This window comes from Microtus oregoni, unplaced genomic scaffold (genome assembly GCF_018167655.1).
Source record: "Microtus oregoni isolate MIOR12 unplaced genomic scaffold, Mior012 000029F_ref0000214, whole genome shotgun sequence".
NCBI classification, from domain to species: domain Eukaryota; kingdom Metazoa; phylum Chordata; class Mammalia; order Rodentia; family Cricetidae; genus Microtus; species Microtus oregoni.
The window spans coordinates 23,288,945-23,315,854 of NW_024543088.1; the positions used below are offsets into that span (position 1 = coordinate 23,288,945).

General features: G+C 52.5%; 3 protein-coding genes across 12 annotated transcripts; 2 read left to right on the forward strand and 1 right to left on the reverse strand.

Moving 5' to 3' along the window:
• Window positions 1-24: 24 nt before the first annotated feature.
• Polr2h (RNA polymerase II, I and III subunit H) lies at window positions 25-5,818 on the forward strand. Its single transcript, XM_041678361.1, has 5 exons — window positions 25-1,240; window positions 2,288-2,371; window positions 2,455-2,548; window positions 3,931-4,014; window positions 5,450-5,818. The coding sequence occupies exons 1-5, from the start codon at window positions 1,168-1,170 to the stop codon at window positions 5,565-5,567; spliced, it is 453 nt and encodes a 150-aa protein (XP_041534295.1). The 5' UTR covers window positions 25-1,167; the 3' UTR covers window positions 5,568-5,818.
• A 3,078-nt stretch (window positions 5,819-8,896) lies between these two features.
• Thpo (thrombopoietin) lies at window positions 8,897-15,133 on the reverse strand. Of its 3 annotated transcripts, XM_041678037.1 has the most exons (7): window positions 15,033-15,133; window positions 14,832-14,877; window positions 13,268-13,419; window positions 12,917-13,044; window positions 12,607-12,693; window positions 10,619-10,786; window positions 8,897-10,383 (listed from the first exon to the last, which is right to left on the reverse strand). In XM_041678037.1, the coding sequence occupies exons 3-7, from the start codon at window positions 13,278-13,280 to the stop codon at window positions 9,715-9,717; spliced, it is 1,065 nt and encodes a 354-aa protein (XP_041533971.1). In that variant the 5' UTR covers window positions 13,281-13,419; window positions 14,832-14,877; window positions 15,033-15,133; the 3' UTR covers window positions 8,897-9,714. The 3 variants fall into 3 exon arrangements, with proteins under 3 accessions (XP_041533971.1, XP_041533972.1, XP_041533970.1); XM_041678038.1 differs by lacking the exon at window positions 15,033-15,133 and having other exon boundaries at window positions 8,897-10,371; window positions 14,832-14,989; XM_041678036.1 differs by lacking the exon at window positions 15,033-15,133 and having other exon boundaries at window positions 14,832-14,983.
• A 1,545-nt stretch (window positions 15,134-16,678) lies between these two features.
• On the forward strand, window positions 16,679-26,029 carry Chrd (chordin). 8 transcript variants are annotated; one of them, XM_041678035.1, is made up of 23 exons: window positions 16,681-17,192; window positions 17,362-17,531; window positions 17,916-18,045; window positions 18,183-18,311; window positions 18,400-18,499; window positions 18,599-18,686; window positions 19,030-19,171; window positions 19,281-19,421; window positions 19,503-19,585; window positions 19,667-19,814; window positions 19,964-20,070; window positions 20,191-20,310; window positions 20,834-20,990; window positions 21,254-21,474; window positions 22,111-22,224; window positions 22,482-22,745; window positions 22,834-22,927; window positions 23,040-23,093; window positions 23,328-23,431; window positions 24,047-24,149; window positions 24,847-25,001; window positions 25,154-25,253; window positions 25,575-26,029. In XM_041678035.1, exons 1-23 carry the CDS (start codon window positions 17,045-17,047, stop codon window positions 25,625-25,627), a joined length of 2,925 nt encoding a protein of 974 aa, XP_041533969.1. In that variant the 5' UTR covers window positions 16,681-17,044; the 3' UTR covers window positions 25,628-26,029. The 8 variants fall into 8 exon arrangements, with proteins under 8 accessions (XP_041533962.1, XP_041533964.1, XP_041533969.1 ...); XM_041678032.1 differs by having other exon boundaries at window positions 17,428-17,531; window positions 24,844-25,001; window positions 25,572-26,029; XM_041678033.1 differs by having other exon boundaries at window positions 16,683-17,192; window positions 17,428-17,531; window positions 25,572-26,029.
• Window positions 26,030-26,910: the final 881 nt, after the last annotated feature.

Consider the following 26,910-nt stretch of genomic DNA (forward strand, 5'->3'; position numbering starts at 1 on the left):
CGCTCCTCCCAGGCATCGCTTAAAGGGGGAACTTGAGTAGCTGCGGACGCCTCGAGGAAGCGGCTTACTGGGGCTCGGCGTTGTCTTTGAGGGTTCTTGGAGGGATAAGAACAGTGTGGCGTGGGCACAAAGAGGATGGGCAGTGTTAGGTTGGTGCCACTGGAGAGGACCGTGCCCAGAAGTCTGTGTAGAAAGAGCAGTACCAGGATGAAGACTCATTCAGGAAACAAAGAGGTGCTCCAGGAGAGGGTACGATGCCCACGACGGGGACCGCAATGCAAGGAGGTAGCACCTAGAAAGAGGGCACCGAGAGCTGTCGCCGCCTCCCAGTGAAAGTCCAGTGCCGGGTGAAGGCGCGCTAGATCAGTGTCCAGAAGAGGGTAGTATATAGTGGGGTGACAGGCAGTACCAAGTTCAATTGGCAGCGTCCTAGGGGATCAGAGTGTGAGGTTAGTGCCAAGCAGGGCCAAGGGAAGACGCGAGTGCTGAGAAGGTGAATCCCCAGGGGAGGGCACAATGCGGGCTTTCCTTTCCCTGAGAGTGACATCATGGCAAATTCCCAAACCGGACAGACCCGACTCGGGTGACGTCTAGCTGGTCCGAGCCAGCTTGGACCAGCGTGGGGGACTTTGGTGGCAGTCCGAGGGGCTGGGTACTACGTCCCGCTGGGCGGGCGCTCTGCGGGCGGGGCTCTGCTCCACCCGCCTGCTGCACGGACTGTGCCCTCGGCCGGCTCGCGGCTCGCAGGGCAGGGCTCGGCCCGGGCTGGGCCAAGGATCAAGGTTCCTGGCTGGGTTAGGCCCCCAGGCTTTGCAAGCTTCGGGATCCGGGATCTAAAGAGGGCGCCGTAGAGCCGGTCGCGGCGCGGTACCCGCCGGGGGTGGAACCTAGTTTGTCCCCGCCTTGGGCGGAGTCACCGGGCTTTGAGACTCGCCCATCAGGCCAGAGCAGCTCCGAGGTGGCCTTTCCCGGCGGAAGTTCAGGAGCCCCGAGGGGGAGGCAGCGGAAGTGGCCGCGGTCCTGCAGCCTGTGCGCATGCGCCCCCTGCCCGGCTGCCGCTTTTGGGGCGGTACTCTGCCCTGTCTTCTTTTCTCCGCGTGAGGGGGTCCGCGAATTCCCAGTCGTGGCCGCGCGCTCCGCACCTCTGCAGCTCTCGTGCCCCTTACGATGGCGGGCATCCTGTTCGAGGATATTTTTGATGTGAAAGACATTGACCCAGAAGGCAAGAAGTTTGACCGAGGTAAGGTGTGTAGGGGAGGTCTGTGGGAAGAGGCCAACATGCCCACCCCCAAGTGGTCCGCCCCACTCTCGGTACCTCCTTCAGGAAACAGTTGTTTGTTTGTTTTCATAATGAGGAACTTGAGACAGCTTTTCCTATTGTATTTGCGGTGTCTGGAGCCTGGGTGGCCCTTAGCTTTGGTGCTGGTAAACCCTTGGGCACCTCTCTAATCCCTGTTCAGCGTTGTGCTGTACCGTGAGCCTCTCTCGCACACTTCACTTTATGCTAGTAAGAGGTGGATGGGGCCTTACCTGTTTTGTTACTTAAGGCCATGCAGCGAGTTACCTGCCTGCCCTCCTAATCTATAGTTTTATATTGCCACAAGAATTGTCAGCTCTTGGCCAAGTCCTCTTTGAATTTCATTCAGCTGTCTGCTTGGTGTATTTATTTTCCTAGTGATCCAGAAGTTGTTTCTTCTCGTGTCACTTTGCCAAGAGACAATTTTTTGTTTTTCGTGACACAGTCTCTCTGTGTAGGACATACTGGAGCTTGCTTTGTTGACCAGGCTGGCCCTGAACTCACAGAGATCCGCCTGCCTCTGCCTCCTAAGTGCTGGGATTAAAGGCGTGCACCACCACGCCCGGCATCATCATCATCATCATTATTACTTTATTATTTATTTTAATTATTTTATTTATAATTTTATTTTTTTAAAGACAGGAGTCAGTTCTCAATACATTCTGCCGATTCCCTCAGCAGAGTGCCTGTCAGGAAGAAGGAATCTCTGTATAAGTGACTATCTTGTTCAGAGTTAAGTTTAATCTGAATCATCCAGGCAGGCTTAGAGCCTAGAGACTGGTTGCTGTTAGAGAAATCTTGTTTCTTTCTTGGGATCCTGTCAGCTGCTGAGCTTTTGGCTTTCTTCCTTCTCGTGAATCTGATTCGGATTGCACTTGTGCTTCTGGGACGAAGAGCAAGGCTCGTGGGTGTGGGCCTGTTGGGTGGTTTATTCTCTTGCATTGGACCCACAAGCCAGTGTCTGTAATCATGTCTGTCCCTCTTCCCCAGTGTCTCGGCTGCACTGTGAGAGTGAGTCTTTCAAGATGGACCTCATCTTAGATGTAAACATTCAGATTTACCCCGTGGACTTGGGTAAGTATCAGACACGGGCACCTGTAAGAGCTTTGCAGTCTTTGGGTTCCGCATCGTCGCTCTGATAGTGATGCTCTTTTCAGGTGACAAGTTCCGGTTGGTCATAGCTAGTACTTTGTATGAAGATGGTACTTTGGATGATGGCGAGTACAACCCCACGGATGACAGGCCTTCCAGGTGAGGGAAGTAAAGGAGGGACTCATTAGATAAGTACTATATTATGTATATTATAAAGAGCTTTGTTTAATTCTAGGAAAAGACATTGTTGCACTTAGAATTCAGACAACCAGAACTGGGTGTGGTAGTTTGGGCCTGTAGTTTCAGGGCTTGGGGAGATGAGGCTGGAGAATCAGGAGTTCAAGAGTGTCTTTGGCAGCTGGGCGGTGATGGTGTACACCTTTAATCCCAGCACTCGGGAGGCAGAGGCAGGCGGATCTTTGTGAGTTCGAGGCCAGCCTGGTCTACAAGTGCTAGTTCCAGGACAGGCTCCAAAGCTACAGAGAAACCTTGTCTTGAACCCCTCCCCCCCCAAAAAAAGAAGAATATCTTTGGCTTCACACCAAGTCTGAGGCTAACCTGGGCTTCCAGAGACCATGTCTCTAAAAAATATGAAAAAAGTTGAAACACCCAGCTTTATTACTTACTGAGAGCAGTTTGTGTAAGCTGGGAGCTGCAGCTATTTATTTGAGATGGGGTCTCACTCTGTAGTCCTGGTTGGCCTACACTACGTAGACCAAGGTGGCCTCGAACTCACAGATGCTGTCTACCTCCTTTGCCTTCTGTGTTAGAATTAAAGGTGTGTGCTACCCTGCAGGTGTAGGTTTTTGTTTTTTTGTTTTGTTTTGTTTTTTTGAGACAGGGTTTCTCTGTGGTTTTGGAGCCTGTCTGGAACTAGCTCTTGTAGACCAGGCTGGCCTTGAACTCATAGAGATCCGCCTGCTGGGATTAAAGGTATGTAGGTACGTGCCACCACGCCAACTTAAGGTATAGCTTTTTTAAAGCCAAGAAAATAATTACATAGTATCCTAGATTTTGGGAGGGAGCTTAGTGTGATAGACTGCTGTAGCTGGCCTGGTGATGCACACACTTAATCCAGGAGGGAAAGGCAGGAGTAGCTCTGTGAGTTTGAGGCCAGCCTGGTCTACAGAGTCATTTAGGACAGCAATGGCTATAGACTGAATTTTCATTTCTCAGCTCCACGGCGTTCAACCTTTCTTTCCTCATCGATAAGATACAGACGGTCCTGTCTCGCTCACTGAACTGATGTGAGAGCCAAATACGCTTGTGCTTCTATGGCATTTCTTGATATCAGTTTCCATTTTAATTATTTTTATCTTTTTAGTTTTTTTTGAGACAGGGTTTCTCTGTGTAGCCCTGACTGTCCTGGAACTCGCGCTGTAGACCAGGCTGGCCTTGAATTCAAGAGCTCCCCACCTGCCTCTGCCTCCTGAGTGCTCAGATTAAAGGCCTGTGCCACCACTGCCTGGCTCAGTTTCCGTTTTTTAAGGTCTCTCACGCTACTGATTGCTACGAAGAATAACTTGGCCTCTTGTTTGTAGGGCTGACCAGTTTGAGTATGTAATGTATGGGAAAGTGTACAGGATTGAGGGGGACGAGACCTCAACCGAAGCAGCAACACGTCTGTAAGTAACCTTGTCTGGAAAAGTCCTTCACCGTCCCTGTTCTGAAACTGCCATGTTTCTACATCCGCACTGAGCCCATGTTTTTCTAGTACCCCAAATAGGTGGAAGAATTCGTCTTGGGAATGATTTCCATACTGAATGTTGGTTACTTAACCACCGTTATCAAGATTTCAGGGTCCTGTAGTCCACAGGAGAGTTTGGCGATCGTGGTTTGTGAGGGACAACAGAGGACATCTTCCTAGCTTTTCATGACTAGGCAGCATTTCATGACTGACTGGGCCTTTGTGGTTTTATTTTTGCTTGTGTATGTGTTGCTACTCTGTAACTCAACCCTTGGTTCTTGGTTTCCCTGCCTATTTTTTTCTTTTTTCCTTTTCTTTAAAAGTCTGCTAAAACAATACGGTTGTCAGAAACTTGAAGCAGGGAGGTAATGTGAAAAAGAACCAGAGTTGCCCAGGAGAACCTTTTAGTACAGAGTTTGACTGGCTGGTGTGGTGGCACCGTTTAATCCCAGCACACCGGAGGAAGAGGCAGGTGGATTTGTGAGATCAAGGTTAGACTGGTCTACAGACCAGAACAGCCAGGGCTACATAAGTGAGACCCTGTTTTGAGAAAACAAAGACAAACAAAAGAGTTTGAGTAGTCTAGCTTTTTTTTTCTTTGTTTATTCTTCTCTTTAAGATCTTTTACAGTGTTTTCTTCTTTTGTTTAGCATAGTTCCCCTTGTTGATCAAAAACTCTCCCTCAATTTTTTTAAATTTTTATTTATTTGTTTGTTTGTTTGTTTATTTTGAGGCAGGTTCTCTCTATGTAGCCTGGGTTGTCCTAGAACTCAATATGTAGACCAGGACTGGTGTTGAATTCAGGGGACCTACTTGACTGTCTCCTGCTGCTGGGATTAAAGATATGTGCCACCCACCTGATTCCTTAGCATTTTCAAAAGAAGTATGTGTTTATTTGTGTGTGCACGTGTGCACATCTGTATGTGTACCATGTGCAGGCATGAGACCACCAAGATCAGAAGGGGACCTTGGGCACCTTGGAAATGGAGTTAGAGGTGGTTGTAAGATGTCCCGTGGGTGCTGGGGGAGTGGATCCAGGTCTTCTGCATTCTTCCAGAACAGTAAGTGATTTTAAAGGCTGAGCCATCTCTCCAGTCCCTGCCTCCACAGTCCAGTAGCTGTATGGCACTGCAGTGAGTGGTGACACCTTCATTTGTGTGAATGACTACTCCCGTTCTGGGCACAGCAGTGTTTAGTCCACTGGGGTGAACAGCACACAGCACTGCTTTGTGTCTGCATTCAGTCTGTCCTGCCCTGTGGTTCCTAATGACGAGTACTAGGGGAAGGAGAGTGCCTTAAAACAGACGGAGGGAGAGCTGCTGACAAACAGCCGGTCCGGAGCGCAGACTCAGGGTCAGGGCCTTTTGTTTCAGCTCTGCGTATGTGTCCTATGGGGGCCTGCTCATGAGACTTCAGGGTGATGCCAACAACCTACATGGATTTGAGGTGGATTCCAGAGTGTATCTGCTGATGAAGAAGCTGGCGTTCTGAACCTCGTGGGAAACCAGCCTTGCTGCTTCGTCACTCAAGCTGTGGATGTTGTTCAACCCTGAGTAGAAGCTGGCCGTGTTCGCCTTCTAAAGGGACTGGGCTCTGTCCGCTGTGGGTGCCTCTTCAGTTTGTCTGGATTTGGTGGAAAACTCACTTGTCTGTGAAAGGCCAAGGGGGAGAGCTTAGCTTGAATCTCAAGTTGTGTCCGTGTGTTTGTTTGTTTTTTTTTTTTATTAAAGTTTACTTTTTCAGACTCTTTTCTGAATTGGGGGTGGGGGCATCCAGGGTTTTGCTTTTGCCATGTACCCCAGACTGGGCTTGAACTTGATCCTCCTGCCACTGCCTTCTGAGTTTCTTAGATTTTACCAAACCTGGTTTATGCAATGCTGGGTCTCAAATCCATAGCCCTTCTGTGTGCTACAAAGGAATCTAAATGACTCTCTCTCTCTCTCTCTCTCTCTCTCTCTCTCTCTCTTTCTACCATCTGGGGACTGAATTGAGGTTTTTGAGTTTTTTTTTTTTGTTTTTTCTAACCCCCAGTTGTCTCTTGATGTCCTGGGTTTGTCACAGGAGCTAGTTACCCTGCTGGGATGCCTGGGGTGTTTCCTTCCCCATCTTTTCCTTTAGTCTTTACAAGAGGTGTTAGAAACAGTGTTTAGAGAAATGGGTTGAAAATGAGTGGCCTCAGCAGGGAAGAGCAAAGAGGTTTGTTTTTTTTCTTTTTTTTAAACTTTCCACAGTAGGGTGTGTGTGATACATTGGGGGTTGGGATGAACTCTAATAGAATCTTTTAATCATCCCATGGACTCAGGCTTTTGAGGTGTTGGATTAGATTACAGTGGGAGGCCCTCATCAGAAATAGTGGTAGAATGTCAAAGCAGGCTGTCCCAGCAAGGAAAAGGGAGACTTAAGTAGAAATGTGTTTTGCTTAGAAGCTTTTAAAAAGATGTTTCAAACATTTGTTTTACTTGTATGTGTGTGAGGGGGAAGATAGCCTTGAGGAGTCCCTTTTCCCAGATATTGCGCTCATGGACAGACTTGATGGCCACCTTCAGCTGCTCAGCCATCTTGCCAGCATCTCTTAGTTGTGTGTGTGTTAGGGAAGAAGTGATGATTTGGTTCCGACGCTGCTTTGGTTCTGATGGTCCAAGGCTTACTAGGCAAGTGTCACATCGCTGAGCTGGATCTTCAGGCAGGGGTAAAACAATTTTTTTAAAGGTGGAACCTGAAGTCCCAGCTGATCTGAGACCTTGGACTTGTGACCCTCCTGCCTCAACCCAAGGTGTGTGCCAGCGCTTACAGGCATGCAGCGACACACCTTGTTTCAGGGTTCGTCTTAAGAGGGCAGATTTCAGATTGGTTCACATTGTGGAAACCAGCTTCTCAGATGCCTGGAGCGCCAGCTATGTTGGCTCAGCATTCTCACTTGTCCTCTGACCGCTGAGAACCCTCAGTTTTGGTCTCTGTGTATCTTGTTCTGGGTGCTGGCTCTTCTGTGTTTTATTGTGTTGGGAATTGAACCCAGGTCTTTGTGCTGGCAAGAGCCCTATCACTAAGCTATGTCCCTGCCGTGAAAATTAATTTTTTTTTGTTTATTTTCGAGACAGGGTTTCTCTGTAGTTTTTGGTGCCTGTCCTGGAACTAGCTCTTGTAGACCAGGCTGGCCTTGATTAAAGGCGTGCACCACCACCGCCCGGCTGAAAATTAATTTTTGAGACAGTCTTTTGTAGTCTGTGTTGTACTCAGAGTCCTTAAACTCCTGATCCTCCTGTATTGAGTTTACAGACGTGTACCATCACATCCATGTCTTCTTGCCTTTTAACTCTGGTTATTTGTGTGTGGTGTATATGTGCAAGTGTGGACATCAGCATGTGATGGCATGTATGAGGTTGGAAGAAACTTTGGGAGTTGGTGCTTTTGTTTTCCATGGGTTCCAGGCATCAGACTCATGTCAGGCTTGCATGTTAAGCCCTTTCACCTACTGAGCCATCTCACCCACCCTAAATTTAGTTATTTATTTTGGTTTTTTTGAGACAGGGTTTCTCTGTAGCTTTGGAGCCTGTCCTCCTAAATTTATTTTATTTTTTTTTTAAATTATTTATTTATTATGTATACAATATTCTTCCTGCAAGCCAGAAGAGGGCACCAGACCTCATTACAGATGGTTGTGAGCCACCATGTGGTTGCTGGGAATTGAACTCAGGACCCTTGGAAGAGCAGGCAATGCTCTTAACCACTGAGCCATCTCTCCAGCCCCCTCCTAAATTTATTTTTAAGTGTTAAGTTTAACCTCCTTTAGTGTTACAACAAATTACAAATTATACTTACCCTAGAATTTGTCGGTAATCTACTCTTGCCTAGAAACTGACACTCTGAGATTTTGATAACATTCTTTAGCTTTATGCATTTGTTGACTTCTGCCCACAGGGACACCTGGAGATGACTGAATTTTCATCCCCACCACAAGCTCTGGTCTTCCCAGAGCTTCTTCAGAATGTATTTACAGCTAGGTGGTGGTGGCACCCGCCTTTAATCCCAGCACTCTAGAGGCAGAGGCAGATGGATCTCTGAATTTGAGGCCAGCCTGGTCTACAAAGTAAGTTCCAGGATAGCCAGAGCTACACAATGAAATCCTGTTTTGAAAAAAACAAACCATAAGAGCGGACAACATCTCTATTACATAGACTGACTGGAGGGCATCAGACGCCACTATACTGGGTAGGGCTGCGACTCAGGCTGGGTATTCTTTTTCTGCCTGAAGGCTGTGTGACCATCGGAAGCCCTTCTGGTCTAGGTGTCTTCATGTGTAGAACAGATGGCTAATATCTACCATACAGAGTTGTTGGGGGAGATTCTGGGGCGCCTATTGCCTCTGTGAAGAACACTGTTCTCTTGCTTTTGCTGTGGCAGTGTATCCTGGCTTCTCTGCCTTCATGGCAGCCTCCTGTACTCTGGGACAGGAGTGAGGAAGACGCTCCCTCCCACCAGCCTTCTCACAGGCTCTGGGGTAGCAGGTAAACCCCGGCAATACAGTTTTGTTTTTGTGTAACGTAAACTTCTAGCACCAACAAAGCACTTAACTTGCAAAACCCCCAGAAGTTTGCCTTCATTTTGGGGGTTCCCAGTGGAGTTCAAGGTGGTCACACAAGGCTGCTTTTTTTTTTTTTTTTTTTTTTTTTTGGTTTTTTCGAGACAGGGTTTCTCTGTGGTTTTGGAGCCTGTTCTGGAACTAGCTCTTGTAGACCAGGCTGGTCTCGAACTCACAGAGATCCGCCTGCCTCTGCCTCCCGAGTGCTGGGATTAAAGGCGTGCGCCACCACCGCCCGGCTACAAGGCTGCTTTTTAGATGCATTTGTGGGAAGTAGAAAGAGCCTTAGCTGCTCTGCTTATCCTGCTGTGTGAGCTACGGAGCCTTGCTCTTGCCACTTCCTGCACTTCCGCCTGACCTCCACAGGAGGGAAGCAGGAGCCCAGGCCTGGCTAGGCTCCTGCTGAGCTGCTGCTGCACTTAGCTGTTTGCTCAGCTGCCACGTCCTGGTCTAGTCTTTACTGAACCATTTGCACAGCCTTACCTGGGGAATGGGGTTCCCCAGGCTTCCTGTTAGCTTTCCTGGGAGGCAGGGTCCAGGAAATCTGTTGCCCCGGAGAAGAATATTGCTCCCTTGATTTTTAGTTGGCTCTTGGATGCTCTCATTTATTCTCCTACAGGCTCAGTTTTATCTCTAAATAGGGGTGTCTGTCTAAGAGGTAACTTGTTATTCCTATATCAAGAGGACCAGTCTCACTGAGACAGAACTGAATGAGGGCATGGGGTGGGAGTAAAGGAAATGACCTTTTTGTTTTCTGATACAATGTTAATATCTACCTCTAAGGCTTGACCTGTCTGGGCCTTTGTAGAAAACACATAGAGAGAATTAGTGATTTTCAAATTTATACAGAAAATAGACCAAAGATAACTAGCTGCTCTGAATATTGTTGATAGGTTAAAAAAATAGTTCCTGAAATTTTATGATCGCCTGTCCCGTGAAGCCCTTTCCCAGGGCTTTGGGTTTCAGGGAAAGCAGGACGTCTAGTGCAGCTGCAGCTGCCTCTCCTGGGGAAGGCTTGTGTCTAAGAGACACTGCAGATACTGGCTGCGCCTGTGTCCCTTACGCTTCCTGAGGCAAATTCTGGGAGTGGGGGGACGCTGCAACTGGACGCGGGCTGGCAGAGGTAGGCACAGTGGTGGAGGGATCAGGAAGCAGGGGGTGGAACTGGGGTGGAGACCTATGGGTGGGCAAGGTGGGTGAAGGAGAGAAGAGTGTGTGTCCATCAGGAGCATGGGTAGAAGAAGGGGGATATCCACTTTGGAGGTTGGGTGGCAGGGAGCCTTTGTTCAAAGCTCCTGGCAGAACTGAGGTGTCCAGGGTCTGAAGTGAGGCTGCGCCAAAGAGCCCATGAGTTCCATTCCCAGGTTTGTGTGTCTTGTTCAGGTATCCAGGGATTTGGTCTGGGAACCAGGAGGTTTGATTCAGCTGACCAGGGATAACCTTGGTCGCAAGTCCTTGAACCCTGTTCAGACGCCCAGGGCCTGGAGTTCCAGCGACAATACTGAAGTTCGACTCTAGCCATCCAGAAGTCCTGTTTGGGAGCTTGTGTAGTGTGAGGAGTTGGGAGGTCCTGCTCGGGACAGCTGTGTTGGGCAGGGCCCGCCTGATGCAGAGGGTGGGACCTTCTACTAGCAGCAGGAAGCGCACCTTTCCTCTCAGCAGTTGGTGCAAGCTCACGAAGATGGCTTTGGGATCCTTGTGAGCTGTGGTCCTGCCCTGTGGGGGAAGCTGAGGGCAGAGGATGGGCCTGAGGCCAGAGAGCAGGCCCACGTACCAGGCCTCTCTTGACTAAGGAGGAAAAGGTCATTGCCAGCAGCCAGGTGTTATGTTTGGGAGGCAGCACTCCTTATAGGCCTGCCTTTTTACACTGAAGGTACCCAGAATCCCTTGTCTCCCCCAAGTCTTTAGAGGGACTAGTAACTAGTAACGGTGGTTTTTAGAGGTCTCTTGCCCACAGACTTACCTGGGTCCCTAGGAGGCCCTGCAGGGCCCCCAAGAGGAGGCGAACCTGCCCGGAAAGCTGTCCCAGGAGGGAGGAGAGGCAGGAGGGTTCCAGCTGTCCTCGTGCTGCCATCACCCCCTCCAGGAGAAGGGTAGCTGCTCCTAGAATGTCCTGAGCCTTGGTCTGTGCCTGGGAAACAGGAGAAGTGGTCTGTTTCAGAAACGTGCTAATAATGGGTGGGGAGCCCATGGAGTAGCCAGCGGGATGAATCATAGGAGCTGGGAATTGGACAGGATGAGGGTCCCACCCATCACAGGAATTCCTTTGCAGTCTCCTAACAACTGGCCATTGGCCTCTGCTTCAGTAACTCCGGTATCCATCAACCTAGCCTGGTCTTGCGTGGACTTCTGGTCAGAAAGCCACCCTACCTGCGTGCAGCTTTTAGCTCTAGGCTGCAGCGCTGCAAGTCTGTTCTTTCTGCTACAGAATTGCTGTGCCATTTCTAAGCTAAACGTAGCAACAGGACTGTCCCAGTAACCACGAAGAGGACGGGAAGGGACTTAACAAATGGCAGAGCTGGGTCTGATGCCACATGCCTGTAATCCTAGCACTTAAGGGGTGCTGACACAGGAGGCTTCCAAGTTCAGGGCCAGCCCGGAATACATAGTGAGACCCTGTCACGAACACAGAGCTAGAGCTGGGGTCCGTAGTGCCATCATCCTTCTCCAGACCAGGAAGCACATTCTTCGGAGTATAGGCATGTGCCACCTGGCTTGATTTTGCTTTTTTTTTTTTTTTTCTTGAGACAAGGCCTCACTGTATAGCCTAAGCTATCCTGCCGCTCATCCTTCTACCCCACCTTCCGAGCTGCTGGGATTTCTAGTTTGTATCGCCATGCCCAGCAAAGGGTTTAAATCTTGATTTTGCCTATATTTTAGTGATACTTTCTGCTTTCTGTCACCTGTGGACAGTAGCTCAGACTTCCTTCATGCCAACTAAGAAGATTGTGGCACCATCGAAATGGCTCAGAGAGTAAGGATGCTTGTGGCCAAGGTTGATGACCTGACTTCAGTCTCTGGGACTTACACAGTAGAAGGAGAGAATCAGTCTTGTCCTCTGACCCCCATATATACACCATGGCATGACCCCACCATATTTATAAATAAATGGGTTTAAAAAAATTAGATTGAAAGCCTGTTGGTGGTGGGGCCTTTAATCCCAGCACTTGGGAGGTGGAGGCAGGCTGATCTCTGTGAGTTCAAGGCCAGCCTGGTCTACAAGAGTTAGTTCCAGGATGGGCTCCAAAGCTACAGAGAAATTTTGTCTCAAAAGCAAAACAAAACAACAAAAAGATTGAAGCCGGGCACTAGTGGTACATGTCTTTAATCCCAGCACTTGGGAGGCAGAGGCAGGCGGATCTCTGTGAGTTAGAGGCTAGCCTGGTCTACAGAGCTAGTTCCAGGACAGGCTCCAAAGCTACAGAAAAACCCTGTCTTGAAAAACGAAATGATCATCATATTGAACAACAATAAGAATAGGTCAAAGGTTAGAGAAGATCTGTTTGTCACTGTTTCCTGAGTGCTGAGATTAAAGGCATGAGCCACCAGCCAAGAATCTTTGATATATTGGTCGGAAATTTGTCCTCATTTCCTCAAGATCTCGTCACTGGTGACTGTAAATTGGGTTAAGGTGCCCAAGTTGAAGGTGAGACTTTTCGGGAACTCAAGAATTTTAGGAGGCTAGAGAGAGAGGGATCAGTAGTTCAGAGCACTTGCTGCTTCCAGATGACCCAGGTTCAATTCCTAGCATGCAGGCAAAACACCTATATAGATTAAAAACAAAAACTACTGTTGGGAATAGTAGGGATCTGATGAGATTTCTCTCCCATCCCCCCTTTTTGTCTTTTTTTTTTTTGAGATGGGAGCCTCAGTCTGTAGCCGAGGCTGGCCTGGACTCAGTACCTCCGAGGCTGGCCTTAGGCTGAGGGAAGCCGTCAAGGATGCTCTTACCGTCTGGGTTTTCCATTCTCCCAGGCTGAAGTCCACAGCAGGCAGCAGGACAGGTGTAGACAGAGGGTTGATGTCAGGGCACTGACTCTGTGAAGAAAGATGGGTAGGGAGGAAAGGAGCTGAAACAGAGAGCAGGATGGTGGCCTGTGATGGAGGTGCTCTCCCTTGGTACCATTCCCATCCTAGAGCCTTTAAGGGAGGGACCAGGACATTGTGGCCTTGCCAAAGACAGTACTGGAGTGAGAGGATGTGAAAGAGTGAGTACCTTATCAGTTAGGTGGAGAGGAGGCCTAGTGCTTGGGATGCTCACCAGTCGGCTGTGAAGGAGATGGGAGTCACGAAGCAGTTTATTTAGGAGTCGGGGGTCACAGGCAGGAGGAGCTGGGCTGGACAGAGTTATTCTTGCAGTAAGGAGAAGCATGGCCACCAGGAGCAAATCTTAGACAAGGAGAAGTGAAGTTGAAGGGTCCGTAAAGAGACAATCACTCTTAGGTGGTGACTCAGGGATTCCTATTTGAAACCTAGGGGTCTGCTGTCCAGACAAAACCCTTTTCTTGGGAGCCTGGGCTTTCCGGCCCTCTGCTTCTGTAGCATCATCCCCACCTCTTACCGCACCAAGCCATTCTTGAACTTGTTCCTAGCTCCCCGAGTGTTTTCTTACCAGTCAGCTCCATTCTGGCTAGGGTGTCTGGCAGGTGTGGCTCCCTGGATGGGGCCTCTCCCCTGACTCTTTCCTGGGGCCATGGAGGCGGCTTGAGCTCTTATACGTTTGTGCAGAGTGGTGTGGGGCACAGGTGGGCCAAGGAAGCTATCCTGAAAATGACAGAGAGAGTGAATCTTCCAAGTTTCAAAAGACTGCTTGGCATGGGGAAACACATGCTTGGAGCTTCTGGCTGGCCAGGACCAGAGCTGTTAGAGCTCCATCTGCTCCCATGTTTTCTTGTGACTGAAGCATATAGTATCTCCTCTTTGTGAGGGCTCTTTGGTGACTCGGATATGGTTTTGCTTCCCTGTCTGCCAATTGTTGCCCTGCTGAGTACAGCAAGGCATGACATATACACACACATCTTGTTTGTTTGTTGTGTTTGAGACAGGGTTTCTCTGCAGTTTTGGAGAGTTTGTCCTGGAACTCACAGAGATCCGCCTGTCTCTGCTTCCCGAGTGCTGGGATTAAAGGCATGTGCCACCACCTCCTGGCTACACACATATCTCAGTTGGGCTCAAATTCTGTGCAACACTGGTTGTTAGTGGGTGAGAATGTGGGATGGGAATAAAGAACGGAAGTGTTGTGTAAATCTGGGGAAGAGTAAAAAAAATGGGTTATCAGCTAAAAAGAGGAAGTGGCAGCTGAGTACGTGTGTTGAAGGACAGCCATAGTGTTGGAAGTGGGGCTGAGGCAGGGGAGTGGATAAACATATAACGGACCACCAGAAGCAGGAATTAAGAAGAGACACTAGTTTCTCCTTCTTTCCCTGGTCACCCCACAAATAAAACCTGGGACTCTTGTTTGGACTTCCAAGTTCTGAAATGCCCGGCTATTCAAATCAAAGGGCTAACAGTACTAGAACTTCCGGAGGCAAGTGGCCCAGGATGAGACACGGAGAGCAAAATGCCACCTACCCCGCATGGCTTATCTCACCTTAGACACTTGCCAATGCATCCATCTCAGCTGCACCTGCCTCCCCGCCCCCTCCAGGTCCCTTCCAGTCCCTTCCTAGGACCCCCCACTATTCACAAGTTGAGCAAAGAGGCCTGCACCTGATTCAATATTGGGATCTCCTGTAGGTCTGTCAACACATGCAAGCCCTCCTCCCATTACCCTCTTCTTGTGCCTTGGCTCACCTGACCCAGCTTTCCCAGTCTCAGGATTCAGAACCTTAAGCTATCTTGAATGACCATATGAGAATGGGGATTAGGATTATGTCCCTTAGTGCCAAGTTCTCTAGCTCGACACACACTTCCTTTCTTATTTTCTCATGGACCTGAGGCAGCCAGGACTATTCTGAATTCGACCAAGTCTGTGAATAGTCCCTCATAAACCAGTACCCAACCCCCTTTCCCTGCTCTGTCCTGCTCCTCCCATTCTGGGAAGGCTCCACTCTTCTTGACAAAGGTCAGTGCCTGTAGGTTCCAGTTTGCCTGCCCCTCCCCCAGCTAAGAGCCCAGTTCTTTTTTGTTCTTCATACCATTCCCTCACTTAACCCCAAACTGTGCTTGTCACTCACCGGGTGGAGAAGGGCTCCAGGACCAAGGTGCACAGCAGGCAGCACTCTGGGGAGCAGGTAGGTAGGAAGACACTCGCTGGGGCACAGCCCCTCCTCTGCAGTAGGGTCACAAGCCTGCCCAGGCCACTTCCACCCAATCAGAAAGCCGTGAGCCACCAAACCCTGGTGAAGGCCCCCGGAAATGACGAGTTCTTTTCCTACCTACTGGACCTGGAGCCCCTGCCTGGACCATGGTCCATGAATTGAGCCCAGCTCCTCTACCCACACACACTCCAGTGAGGATTTACATAGGGGGAGCTGTCTCATGTCCTAGGGAACCTGGAACCTTGGGATCTGGATGAAGGAGAGAGGAGAGGGTTTAGTCCAGGAGCAATCTGGCAGAATACATCTGTCCATGGGAAAGAGCGGTCTTGTTTTAGATTGATGGAGTCTCAGTTCCAAATTTCTTTTCCCTGAATGCTATACCTGCTCTTGAAATCCAACAGCACCTTAGCTTTCTTGGTATTTCTCAACTGGCAATTTATGTGTTGCCTGTGTTAGAGAATGATCATGTTATAGGAAAGAGGCTATGGGCAGTTTGAAGGAGCTGGGCAGGGAAAGGGTATGTGTTTGTTAAGACTGGGCCCAAAGCACACCTTTAATCCCAGCACTTGGGAGGCAGAGGCAGGTGGAGCTCTATGAGTTTGAGGTTAACCTGTTTTACCTAGTGAGTTCCAAGCCAGCCATGGCTACATACTGAGAATCTGTCTAAAAAAGAAAGAAAAACAGACAGATTGACTGGACTCAGGTGCCTTTCTTTCTACTGGGGGAACAGGAACCTGGCTATCTAAACACAGTGCTGTGTACAGGCCTGCCCTTGATTGCCCAATGGCCCTCTTCCATTCCTACCACTATACATGTGACAAGAGAAATAACCAGCCCCATCTGTCCCTGTCTTGGGGAAGACAGCTGCTGAGCCTCCCCCACAATAACTCTCTGCTGGCTCCTCTCTTTCTTCCTTTGGCCCTGGCCCTAGCTCCCGTGCTTTCTCCTCAGTCCCTGTCTCCCCACAGTCCCTGTCCTCAGGGGTCTCCTGGCCTGACCTTACGCTCTCCCCCTTGTTCTTCCTCGGCCTTTCTCCTGTGCCTTCGCTGAGGATGGGCTGTCCACTCAGGAGTATGGCCCAGATCCCGGAATTCTCTAGTTCAATAAGAAGAGATGCCTCCTAAGATTAGGAAGCCTGGTGCTGGGAATAGTGGGAAGAATGGGGGTGGAGGAGATGGGGAGGCAGGACTAGAGAAGCCGGACAAAGGAGGTTGGGGGATGAACTGGAGAGGGAGAGGGTGGTCCCTTGGATAAAGAGAAAGGGTGAGAAAGCCAGGTGATGGTTGGATGGACTTGTGAACAGGTTATAAGGCGGAGGTTATTACTCCGTTGGGTGTAGGGAGGACTTTTTGATTCTTACTTGGTCCCTGTCCCTGGGAACTCCAGAAAGACCCTAGAAGACAACTAGGAATATAGCCAGAGTGAAGAAAGGAGAAGGGTGCCGTGGGTCTTAGGCAGGGGAAGATCATTGTCCTTTTCCAAGACAAGTCCTCATCCTCCAGCGGCCCATCCTGCCCATGACTGGCACAGGCCGGAGGCCCAGCGTCTGCCCTTTCACTAGTCGAGGCTCCGGTCTTGGGATGGACATCATCTCCTGGTCCGGCCACAGGGGTGGCCGCAAGGAGTGTGTGTGGGGGTGTCGAAGCTCGCCTCTCCTCCCCCTCTTTGCGCCCCCTGGTTCCTCCCTTCCCCCTGCCCACTCCGCTCCCCCCTCCTCCAGTCCCTCCCTCCTCCCCTGCCGGGTCCCAGCCTGTCCCCCTCCCCCACTCGCGAGCCGGCCGCTGCTGCTGGGCCGGACCCCCCGGGCTCAGCCGGGCTCCTTGCGGAGCCGCCGCCGCGCCCCGTTTGCTTAGGAGGAGGCCCGGGGCCGGGACTCCTGGCGCGGGCATAAAACGGGCCGGAGTCGGCGCCTAGGGCACTAGAGCGGCGTACGGCCCGGGTCAGCGCCCAGCCGCCCGCGCTCTCCCGCCCCGCCCGACTGGGAGCGGACTCGGCGACTGCGAGACGAGCCCCTCGCCACTGCCCCCCTCCTGGCCCCGGCCCCCTCCCGCTGGCCCGCCTCTGGTCCTGCCCTACTCCCTCTCCTGCTCCCTCCTCCCGCCCGCCTCCCCAGCTGTCCGCTCCGCGTCATGCCGAGCCTCCCGGCCCCGCCGGCCCCGCGGCTGCTCCTCGGGCTGCTGCTCCTCGGCTCGCGGCCGGCCGGTGGCACTGGCCCGGAGCCCCCTGCGCTGCCCATCCGTTCCGAGAAGGAGCCGCTGCCTGTTCGGGGAGCGGCAGGTAGGTGGGCGCCAGGGGGAGGCGCGGGCGGGGAGTCTGGCTCGGGGCAAGTCTGCACCCACCGGGAGAGGGCCCCGGGCGCAGGTGGCTTGGCGTAGCGGGAGGGCGGGAGGGGTAAGCAGAGGCGGCAGGGCGCACGGTGCCAAGGGACCCAGGGCCTGGCGGGCAGAACCCGGAGCAGGCATTACGGCACGAGCAACCGGACAGCGGCCGCCAGCCAAGCCCGTCCCCACAGGCTGCTCCTTCGGCGGGAAGGTCTATGCCTTGGACGAGACGTGGCACCCGGACCTGGGGGAGCCTTTTGGGGTGATGCGCTGCGTACTGTGCGCCTGTGAAGCGGTGAGTGGATACCGCAGCTGCCCGTCCTACCCTAGAGGGTAGCGGAACGCTGGCGTCCTAAGCCGTAGAGATGCTCAGGGGAAGGCTGGTCCTCAAATCCGGGGAAACCCTTTCAAGTCTGCGGTGTTGACAGTTATTGATCGCTCACTATGTGACTGGCTTTTAGCCAACTTCCCCCCTCCCATTACAACCTTGCTAGATAAATGCCATTATTAGCCTTACTTTGCAGACAGAGACGTCAAGGCTCAGAGCAGTTAAGAAACTTGTCCAGGGCCATGTAACTTGTAAATAGCAGAGTTGACTGATTCCAGCAGAGGATGTTATCCTGGCGTCTGATGGTTGCACGGTACACTCACTTAATTTCCCTGTGTTCTCTGCCATCAGCCTCAGTGGGCTCGCCGTGGGAGGGGCCCTGGCAGGGTCAGCTGCAAGAACATCAAACCCCAGTGCCCCACCCTGGCCTGCAGGCAGCCGCGCCAGCTGCCAGGACACTGCTGCCAGACCTGCCCGCAGGGTGAGGCCCGCTGTGCCCCGTGTTAGGGAGGGTGGAGGGCTCAACATTAGGTTCTGTAGGGCTTGAATCGCCGAAGAGGACTGGTCCTCCTGGTACCCTGGTGAAGCGAGTGGTCTTACTCCTTACTCCCGGCACAGAGAGCAGCACTCAAGATCGCCAGCCAGCTGGCCTAGTCTTCGAGTATCCAAGGGACCCAGAGCACCGCAGTTACAGCGATCGAGGGGAACCCGGTGCTGGAGAGCGGACACGTGCTGATGGCCACACGGGTAGGTTGGGGTGGAGGTGGACCTGACGAAGTCTGGGGCCAGCGGCAGGGTTTGACTGTACTCAGGCCATCTTCTCTTCTTCTCACAGACTTTGTGGCGCTGCTGACAGGACCGAGGTCGCAGGCGGTAGCTCGCGCTCGGGTCTCTCTGCAGCGCTCAAGTCTTCGCTTCTCTATCTCCTACCAGCGGTGAGACCAGGGAAAGAGCAGCGGCTTGGAGCCTTTAATGGGGGCAGGAAAGGGAACCTGTAGGTTCGGGATCCAGTCTCACTGGACCTTTCTTCACAGGCTGGACCGCCCCAGCAGGGTTCGGTTCACAGATCCCACAGGCAACATCCTGTTTGAACACCCTGCTGCCCCGACCCAGGATGGCCTGGTGAGATGATGCCATTTATGAGTGCTTATCCAAAATGGGCACTTGCCAAGAGCATGCTTTGCATTGCCTCCTTTGGTTCTCACAACAGCCCAGTGGGAGGAAGGCCCTGACATTATGATGCCCATTTTACAGAGGAGGGAACTGAGGCTCAGAATAGCAGAATGTGGTTTGTTCAAGGTCATTTGGCTAGGAAGTGGTAAGCCAGGACTTAAAATCAAAGATCCTGGGTCCTTCTTAGGAGGGTCTGGGGTCTCCCTTCCATAATCCTCCCTCATCAGGAATGGGTCTCCTAGCTGCCTTGTCCTGTAGAGTGACTCTAGACTTTCTTGTCTCTTTGCTCTAGGTTTGTGGGGTGTGGCGGGCAGTGCCTCGACTATCTCTGAGGCTCCTGAGGGCAGAACAGCTGCATGTAGCTCTTGTGACAGCCACTCATCCTTCAGGAGAAGTCTGGGGGCCTCTCATTTGGCAAGGGGCTCTGGCTGCAGGTAGGGAGAATGGGCAGATCTCAGATATAAAGGGCTATGCCTTCTCTATCAGGGCAGGTGGGCTCAAGAGAGGATTTTCTGATGGCTGTTCTGATCCTCCATTCCTCAGAGACCTTCAGTGCCATCCTGATGCTGGAAGACCCACAGCCTCGGGGTGTGGGGGGCATAGCCCTGCTCACTCTCAGTGACACGGAAGACTCCTTACATTTTTTGCTACTCTTCCGGGGTCTGCTAGGACCCAGGGATGGAGGTAAGCAGTGGAGAAGATGTGCATGAAAGTATAGGGAGGGTGTTCGTCTCTCAGAAATGCTCACGTGTGCAGCCCTGGCAGGACCAGCTCAGGTTCCCCTGAAGCTTCAGATTCTCCACCAGGGACAGCCACTCCGAGAGCTCCAGGCCAACACCTCAGCACAGGTAAGGGAAGGCCTGACTCTTGCTGCTGCTTGCCCTGGCCTCTGGCTGGCTGTTGCCCACCACGTTCCACTCTGTTCTCAGGAGCCAGGTTTTGCTGAGGTGCTGCCCAGCCTTACAGAGCAAGAGATGGACTGGCTAGTGCGGGGGGAGTTGCAGATGGTCCTAGAGAGGGCAGGTGGGCCAGAGCTACGCATCAGTGGATACATTACTACCAGGCGGAGCTGCGATGGTGAGGCGGGGTGGGGCTTGGCATTGTGGGCACACACAACTCAGAAGCACAAACTCGTGCTAAAGGAGAGGCCAAAGTAGATGTGGGGGAGAGTTCCTGGGGGCTCTGGGCGTGGACGAGTTTGCTGCCACCTGTCTTGCCCCCTGCAGTCCTTCAAAGCGTCCTTTGTGGGGCTGACGCCCTGGTCCCAGTCCAGACGGGTGCTGCTGGCTCAGCCAGCTTCATTCTGCTAGGAAATGGCTCCCTGATCTATCAGGTAAGAGTCAGAAGCTGTAGGAGGTATGGAGGGCAGCGGGGCAGAGCCTTGACCAGCAGCGGGAAAGGCCCTAGGTCTTGGCTGGCAATCCATTTGCCTTCCCCCAACCCTGCCCACCAGGTGCAAGTGGTAGGTACAGGTAGCGAGGTGGTGGCCATGACACTCGAGACCAAGCCTCAGCAGAAGAACCAGCGCACTGTCCTGTGCCACATGGCTGGACTCCAGCTGGGAGGACACATGGTGAGGGCCCCAGGCAGAGTTGTGCCAGGGCTGCCAATACATGGGCTGCGGGAAGCCAGGTTGGTTGAATAGGGGTGTGCAGTGTTGTTCATGCACTCATGGGCTCTCTCAATGGGTCCTTATTCATTTGACACATTCTAGCAAAGCTTAGGCTGGGACCCTGCCCGCATCCTCAGCAAGCTCCCAGTTAACTGGAAGACACCAGGCAGGGAGACAGTGCCATAGGTGGGGTGCTACTCTGGAGTCTTTTGTGTCGGGCGTTGCACTGGTTGCTTTGTTTATGTAGTTTTTGACCCACAGTACCCTTCCATAGATGAGGAAGTAAGGACTAAATGCTAAGTAGCTCTTCAAGGGTTGTTGTGTGCCTAGGAAGTGGCAGAGGAGGGCCTTGAAACTTGACCTGCGAGGTTCTTGTCCGGCATTGTTGGCATGAGGAAGGATATATGCGTGCCGTGGAGGCACAAAACACAGAAAGGCCTTGGAATCTGAAAGCTGAGAGGGCTCATCCTTCTTTGACCCCTAGGCTGTGGGTATCTGCTCTGACCTGGGTGCCCGAGGGGCTCACATGCTGCTCCAGAATGAGCTGTTCCTGAATATTGGCACCAAGGACTTCCCAGATGGAGAGCTTCGGGGACATGTGACGGCCCTGCCCTACAGCGGGCACAGTGCCCACTATGACAGTGAGTGTTTCTGGGTCCACCTGCCCTTCCGTATCCTCTGACCTGTCACCAAGCATCTGAGGGATAGTGCCAGGGAGCCAGAGCCTCATGAGGCCTCCTCTGCCTGCTGCCACTGGCCAACCCTCCCTGTGGTCATCGTACACGGAATCTAAGACTTGCTGTGGTTTATGGACAGTGCCTTCCAGGCCCCAGGGTCTGTGATGGGGTATGCTGAGTGAGAGCTCGCTCTCCTCACCTGTCATCTCTCATCTGTTTGGATTCAGGATTGCCTGTGCCTCTGGCAGGGGCCCTAGTGTCACCCCCGGTGCGAAGTCAGGCAGCAGGGCATGCCTGGCTCTCCCTGGATACGCATTGCCACTTACACTATGAAGTGCTACTAGCTGGGCTTGGTGGCTCAGAGCAAGGCACTGTCAGTGCCCACCTCCTCGGGCCTCCTGGGGTGCCAGGGCCCCAGCGGCTACTGAAGGGATTCTATGGCTCAGAGGTAAGGACATAGAGAGAGGGAGAAGCTTGGATATTTTCTGCTCTTTAGCTTGAAGGGCTGCTTGGGCTTATGGTTGAGGCGGAGAGGGCAGGCGGCCTGGTATAGAGTGGGCAGGCGGTCTGGTATAGAGTGGGCATGGTCTGAGGTGTCAGTTGGGCTGAGGTAGAAATGGGACTCAGTCTTTGTTATGTATACATCTTCTTCTCTGTGTCCTCTGTCCCAAATGGTCCCTAGGATAGAGGTCCTGAGTCTCTAAAGGAGTAGGTGGGATGGACCACGCCCCTGAAGTGGTGTGGGCTGCTGTAGACTTGGAGTCAGAGAGACCTGGCCTCCATCTTAGAGACCTTAATCCTTGCCTCTGTTTCTCCACCTGCAAACTGGGGACAGTAGGCTTTGTCAAATGCCTTGTGGGGTTAAAGAGGTGGCTCAGTGGGGTGGCTGCTCTTCCAGAGGACCCAGTTTCAGTTCCCAGCACCCACAAGGTAGCTCACAACCATCTGTCACTTGGGCTGTAGGGAATCCAACGCCCTCTTCTGGCCTCTGTGGGTACCAGGCCCAAAACCACATAGGCGTGAAATGAAATGATAGAAACCCCTCAAATGCTTTGTTCCTGCTCCTCACTTGGTCTGTCTGCAGGCTCAGGGTGTGGTCAAAGACCTGGAGCCCGTGTTGCTGCGGCACCTGACGCAGGGCACTGCCTCTCTGTTGATCACCACCAAGAGTAGCCCCAGAGGGGAACTACGCGGGCAGGTATGTGGGGATAGTGCAGTTGCTTTTGCTCTCTGACCCCTAAGGTGGTAGCATTAGATTCTTGCTAACGAGAAGCACAGAGCCACACAGGTGCCTAAGGAGGTTGTCAGCCCACCACCCTGGCTTCGCAGCTGGGATGCGTACTAAAGTGAATGGTCTCTGCCTGGGCGTGCCTGTCCACCACCAGCAGCGATGGTTACAGATGTGTTTGGGGGGGGGGGGTGCAGCCCAACCTCAGGGTCCCTCTCTCTTCGCAGGTGCACATCGACAGCCAGTGTGAGGTGGCAGGTCTGCGCCTGGCCTCAGAAGGAGCGCGGTTACCAGTGGCTCCAAATGGAGAGGCAGCTGCCTTGCCTGTGTTGCCTGCTGGACCTGGGCCTGAAGCCTCAGTACCAGCCAAACACGGCAGTCCCGGGAGGCCCCGAGACCCTAACACATGCTTCTTCGAGGGGCAGCAGCGTCCCCACGGGGCTCGCTGGTCACCCAACTACGACCCACTCTGTTCACTCTGCACCTGCCAGGTAGGATGTCTGGGTAGGGCACAGATGGCCACAGGATCTGGGGCACCGGGGCCCAGCGCATCTTCAAAGCCTTGGTCCCTCTCCACAGAGACGGACAGTGATCTGCGATCCTGTAGTGTGCCCACCACTAAGCTGCCCCCACCCGGTGCAGGCACTGGACCAGTGCTGTCCCGTGTGTCCAGGTGAATGTCCTGAAGGGGAAGAAAGGTAGTGGAGAATCGTCCATGGGAGAGGAGTGTTTTCAAGGGTGGGAAGCAGGGGCCACTCTGCCTCACCCTTTCTTTGTCTCCACAGAGAAACAACGCAGCAGAGATTTTCCTGGGCTACCAAACTTGGAGCCAGGAGAGGGTGAGCTGGGTCCGGGGCTGAGAAGATCCAAAGAAGCCCTTGGGTTAGGGCAAGGGCGCAACGGAGTGTATGTGTCTGGAGGAAGCTGAGGCCGCAGGTTCTAAGCACACCTGGCAGTCGACAGTAGTATTCACTGGCTCTTGCCTAGGCTGGTGTGGGACTGGCCTGAGGCTTGGTTGTGGGCCCAGTTGACAAGGTCAGTACTAATGGCAGCTGGGTACTCTTCCCCACCAGGCTGCTATTTTGATGGTGACCGGAGCTGGAGGGCAGCGGGTACCCGGTGGCACCCCGTTGTGCCCCCCTTTGGCTTAATTAAGTGTGCTGTCTGCACCTGCAAGGTATGGATACATAGTCTTCTCTGGTAGCCCAGCTGGGTCTGCAGATACAGGGAGGGGCTGCCTAGAGAGTAAGTAAAGCCCATCTTTGATGGACTGGGGGACTCAGGATGTATTTTGATGAATGGTCCCTTGGATTTTTTTTTTCCTGGTTTTTCAAGACAGGGTTTCTCTGTGTAACATCTCTAGCTGTCCTGGAGCTAGCTCTTGTAGACCAGGCTGGCCTTGAACTCACAGAGATCCACTTGCCTCTGCCTCCCGAGTGCTGGGATTAAAGGCGTGCGCCACCACTGTCTGGCTTCCCTTGGGTTTTGAGAGCAGATGTCCTGTAGGAGAGGGTAAAAACTGACAGGTACACGTTTTGACTGTGCCAGCTGGCGGGTTTCAGGTGCCCCTTAGTGCTTCCTGAATTTCCCCAAGCTCGCCTTTCCTCTCCTGCAGACAAATATGGCACATTACTATCTCATGAGATACAGTGAGGATTTGAATTCAGGTATATAAGGCAGGCTCAGGCTTTCGAGTAAAAGCCTGCACATACATTTCACTTGAGGTGGGGAAAGGAGAGAGAAGGGTTATGACTCTCTCTTCCTGACACGCTTTCTCAATGGATGCCTACAGGGGGCCACTGGAGAAGTGCACTGTGAGAAGGTGCAGTGCCCTCGCTTGGCCTGTGCTCAGCCAGTCCGTGCCAACCCCACTGACTGCTGCAAACAGTGTCCAGGTGAGAGGCTTGGGAACTGAGGCCTCATCTGACCTGTGTTTGGGGGTGTGACATGGGGACAGGAGAGGAGCTTCTCATTTACTGAGCCCTGCTTATGCCTACCCTGGACCAAAAAACAGTGGAGAGAATGTGCATGCATGTAGAGTGAGGTGATGGGGCTCCGGTTCTATTGCCTTAGCCAGCCATCTACCTACCCATTCATCCAGCCAGCCAGCCACCACCTATCTGTCTACCCATCCGTCAGGCCATCCGTCAGCCCATCCATTCACCCATCCATCCATCTACCTACCCATTCATCCAGCCAGCCAGCCACCACCTGTCTACCCATCCGTCAGCCCATCCGTCAGCCCATCCGTCAGTCCATCCATCCATCCATCCATCCATCCATCCATGCATCCATATACCTACCTCACCATCTATCCAGCCACCCACCACCTATCTGTCTATCCATTCATCCATCCATCCACCTACCCAGCCAGCCATCTACCCAGCTACCTGCCATCCATCCATCCATCATCATCTATCCACACCTTCTGTAATTCATCCATCTATTCACTCATCTATCTCCCATCCATCCATCCATCCATCCAAATTTATCACCTAACAAGTACCAGAAACTATTAGTTGATAGGAATTCAAAGAGAAGTTAAAGTTAGTTGACCCTTCTGGACCGACTTTGTCTTTTCTTTCCCAGCAGTAGGGTCAGGGTCCCAGGCCAAGGTGGGAGACCCCATGCAGGCTGATGGGCCTCGGGGGTGTCGCTTTGCTGGACAGTGGTTCCCAGAGAATCAGAGCTGGCACCCATCAGTACCCCCCTTTGGGGAGATGAGCTGTATTACCTGCAGATGTGGGGTAAGTGGGGGACTTGCAGGAGTTGGGCGGTGTATACTTGGCCTGGAGCAGGGAAACCTTCTCAGGGAGATTCCTGGAGCTGGCTTTTCAGGAAGAGGCTGAAGACTATAGTGTCCTGTGGGGAACCTCAGTATCTCTCCATCCTGCACCAGGCAGGGGTACCCCATTGTGAGCGGGACGATTGTTCCTTGCCACTGTCCTGCGGCTCAGGGAAGGAGAGTCGATGCTGTTCCCACTGCACAGCCCAAAGGAGTAAGTGAAGGAAGCTGGGCAGCTGCTGTGGGCTGGAACTATGATACCCGGGAGGGAAGGGTGCCCCCGCGGAGAGGGGAACTGCCCAGCCCACCCCTCCAGGCTTGCCACTTATTGCCATTTTCTTACAAGTGAGATTTCTGAAGGTCAGGGCAATTGAGCACTATACACCGCTCAGGCAGGCAATGTGTGCTGACGCGCTCAGACAATTTGGGCTTCTCTGGGACTGGAGCAGAAATGTTCTCACGGGTCCCCATGCCTTCCTCCAGACCACCCTGCTCTTCCTCTCCTTCAATATTCACTCCCTTCTGTTTTCAGCAGCCTCTGAGACTAGAACCCTTCCAGAGCTGGACAAAGAAGCTGAAAGCTCCTAGGGAGTGTGTCCAGAAGGCCACATGACCAAGAGGATGGGCCCGAGCTGGGAGAAGGAGCGGTGCTGAGGACCTTGACTCTCCTGTGGGAAGCCCAGTGCCTTTAACGCCTCTGTTCTGCTTCTTCTCCTCCCCTACTACCTCTGGGAACCGCAACTCTACAAGGGGAAAGACGGCTGGGTCAGACCAAGGCCATATCCACGCTAGCTCCTGCCCCATTACTCTTTTGGCCTCTGCCCCAGAAGCCTAACTCTTTTCTTCTGTACATAATGCCATTGGCTTATTGGGATTTTTTAATTTATCCTCACTCAGCGCCAAGGGTTCCCTCACACCATTCCTGCTGCCCCTGAGCTGAGCAGAGTCATTATTAGAGATTTTTGTATTTATTAAAATGTTTTTTCAGTCTTTGGGTTTGAGGTAGGCTCTTTGTGGCCAGGGCCCTAAGTGGGCCCCAGTGGAAAAAGACCTGAAAGTAGGAGGTAAGAGGGCATCCCCGGGGCCCAGACTCTTTCTGACCCTGGGAGCTGGAAGGGGCTTAGGGAGCAAGGATGGCTAGCAGTTGGATGGCATGTCTAGGTTCCAGAAAGAGGGTTGGGGCTGCCATCCAAGGGTTGGAGTACCAAGACCCAGGGGACCTCAAGTCGAGTTCCTCGTAGCTGGCATTTTTGCTGATGGCATGTCTGAAGCTGCTCTGGAAAGAAGCAAAAGAGCCATCCAGCCTCTGTGCTTTGTCTAAAGCGAGGTACACATTGCTGCTGACCAGTTCTAGGGCAAGCCCAGATCAGAGTGGACTGAGATCAGCCCCGATCTAGCTAAAACCAAGCTCATCGCAAGATAAAGTGCTGTGTTGGCGGAACAACTTGAGGCCCCGTCCTTCCCTTCCCTTTTCCCATGTTCTGTCATCCGGGCCACCAGGAACAGGATACTCCATCAGGCCCCTAGAGAAACAAGGGTAAGATGCTAGGAGGGATCAGACACATGCATGTATAAACAATGCAGGGTCAACCTGGCAGGGTACAGGGAGGGAGAAGTCACAGCTGCTACTGTTAGGCCTGCCGAAAGTGCAGCTAACAGTCACAGTCTTAGTCCTCCAAAGCAACAAGTTCTAGTCTTGCAGCTGTTTCCCTGAGGTAATTCTCTTCAATGTACCCTGCTTCCTTTGTGTAAGCCAGGCATCTCCCTCAGAGGAGGCAAACTTAGCACATCCACTGTCCAGCCTGGTGCCTGCCAAGTATTTGTTAGGAAAGGTGCTCTAGTTGCAGTGGGCTTTCTGGAGCTTGGCTGGA

Excerpts from the sequence above, each read along its gene's own strand:
- Polr2h (XM_041678361.1), top strand. The coding sequence starts at position 1,168 with ATGGCGGGCATCCTGTTCGAGGATATTTTTGATGTGAAAGACATTGAC. Across the intron at positions 1,241-2,287 it reads AGGCAAGAAGTTTGACCGAG|TGTCTCGGCTGCACTGTGAG; the intron begins GTAAGGTGTGTA and ends CCTCTTCCCCAG. Across the intron at positions 4,015-5,449 it reads ACCGAAGCAGCAACACGTCT|CTCTGCGTATGTGTCCTATG; the intron begins GTAAGTAACCTT and ends CTTTTGTTTCAG.
- Thpo (XM_041678037.1), bottom strand. Across the intron at positions 10,787-12,606 it reads GAGAATGGAAAACCCAGACG|GCACAGACCAAGGCTCAGGA; the intron begins GTAAGAGCATCC and ends CCTGTTTCCCAG. Across the intron at positions 10,384-10,618 it reads AGGGCCTCCTAGGGACCCAG|CTTCCCCCACAGGGCAGGAC; the intron begins GTAAGTCTGTGG and ends CTCTGCCCTCAG.
- Chrd (XM_041678028.1), top strand. The coding sequence starts at position 17,045 with ATGCCGAGCCTCCCGGCCCCGCCGGCCCCGCGGCTGCTCCTCGGGCTG. Across the intron at positions 20,991-21,253 it reads GCACAGTGCCCACTATGACA|GATTGCCTGTGCCTCTGGCA; the intron begins GTGAGTGTTTCT and ends GTTTGGATTCAG. Across the intron at positions 22,928-23,039 it reads GTGCTGTCCCGTGTGTCCAG|AGAAACAACGCAGCAGAGAT; the intron begins GTGAATGTCCTG and ends TTGTCTCCACAG.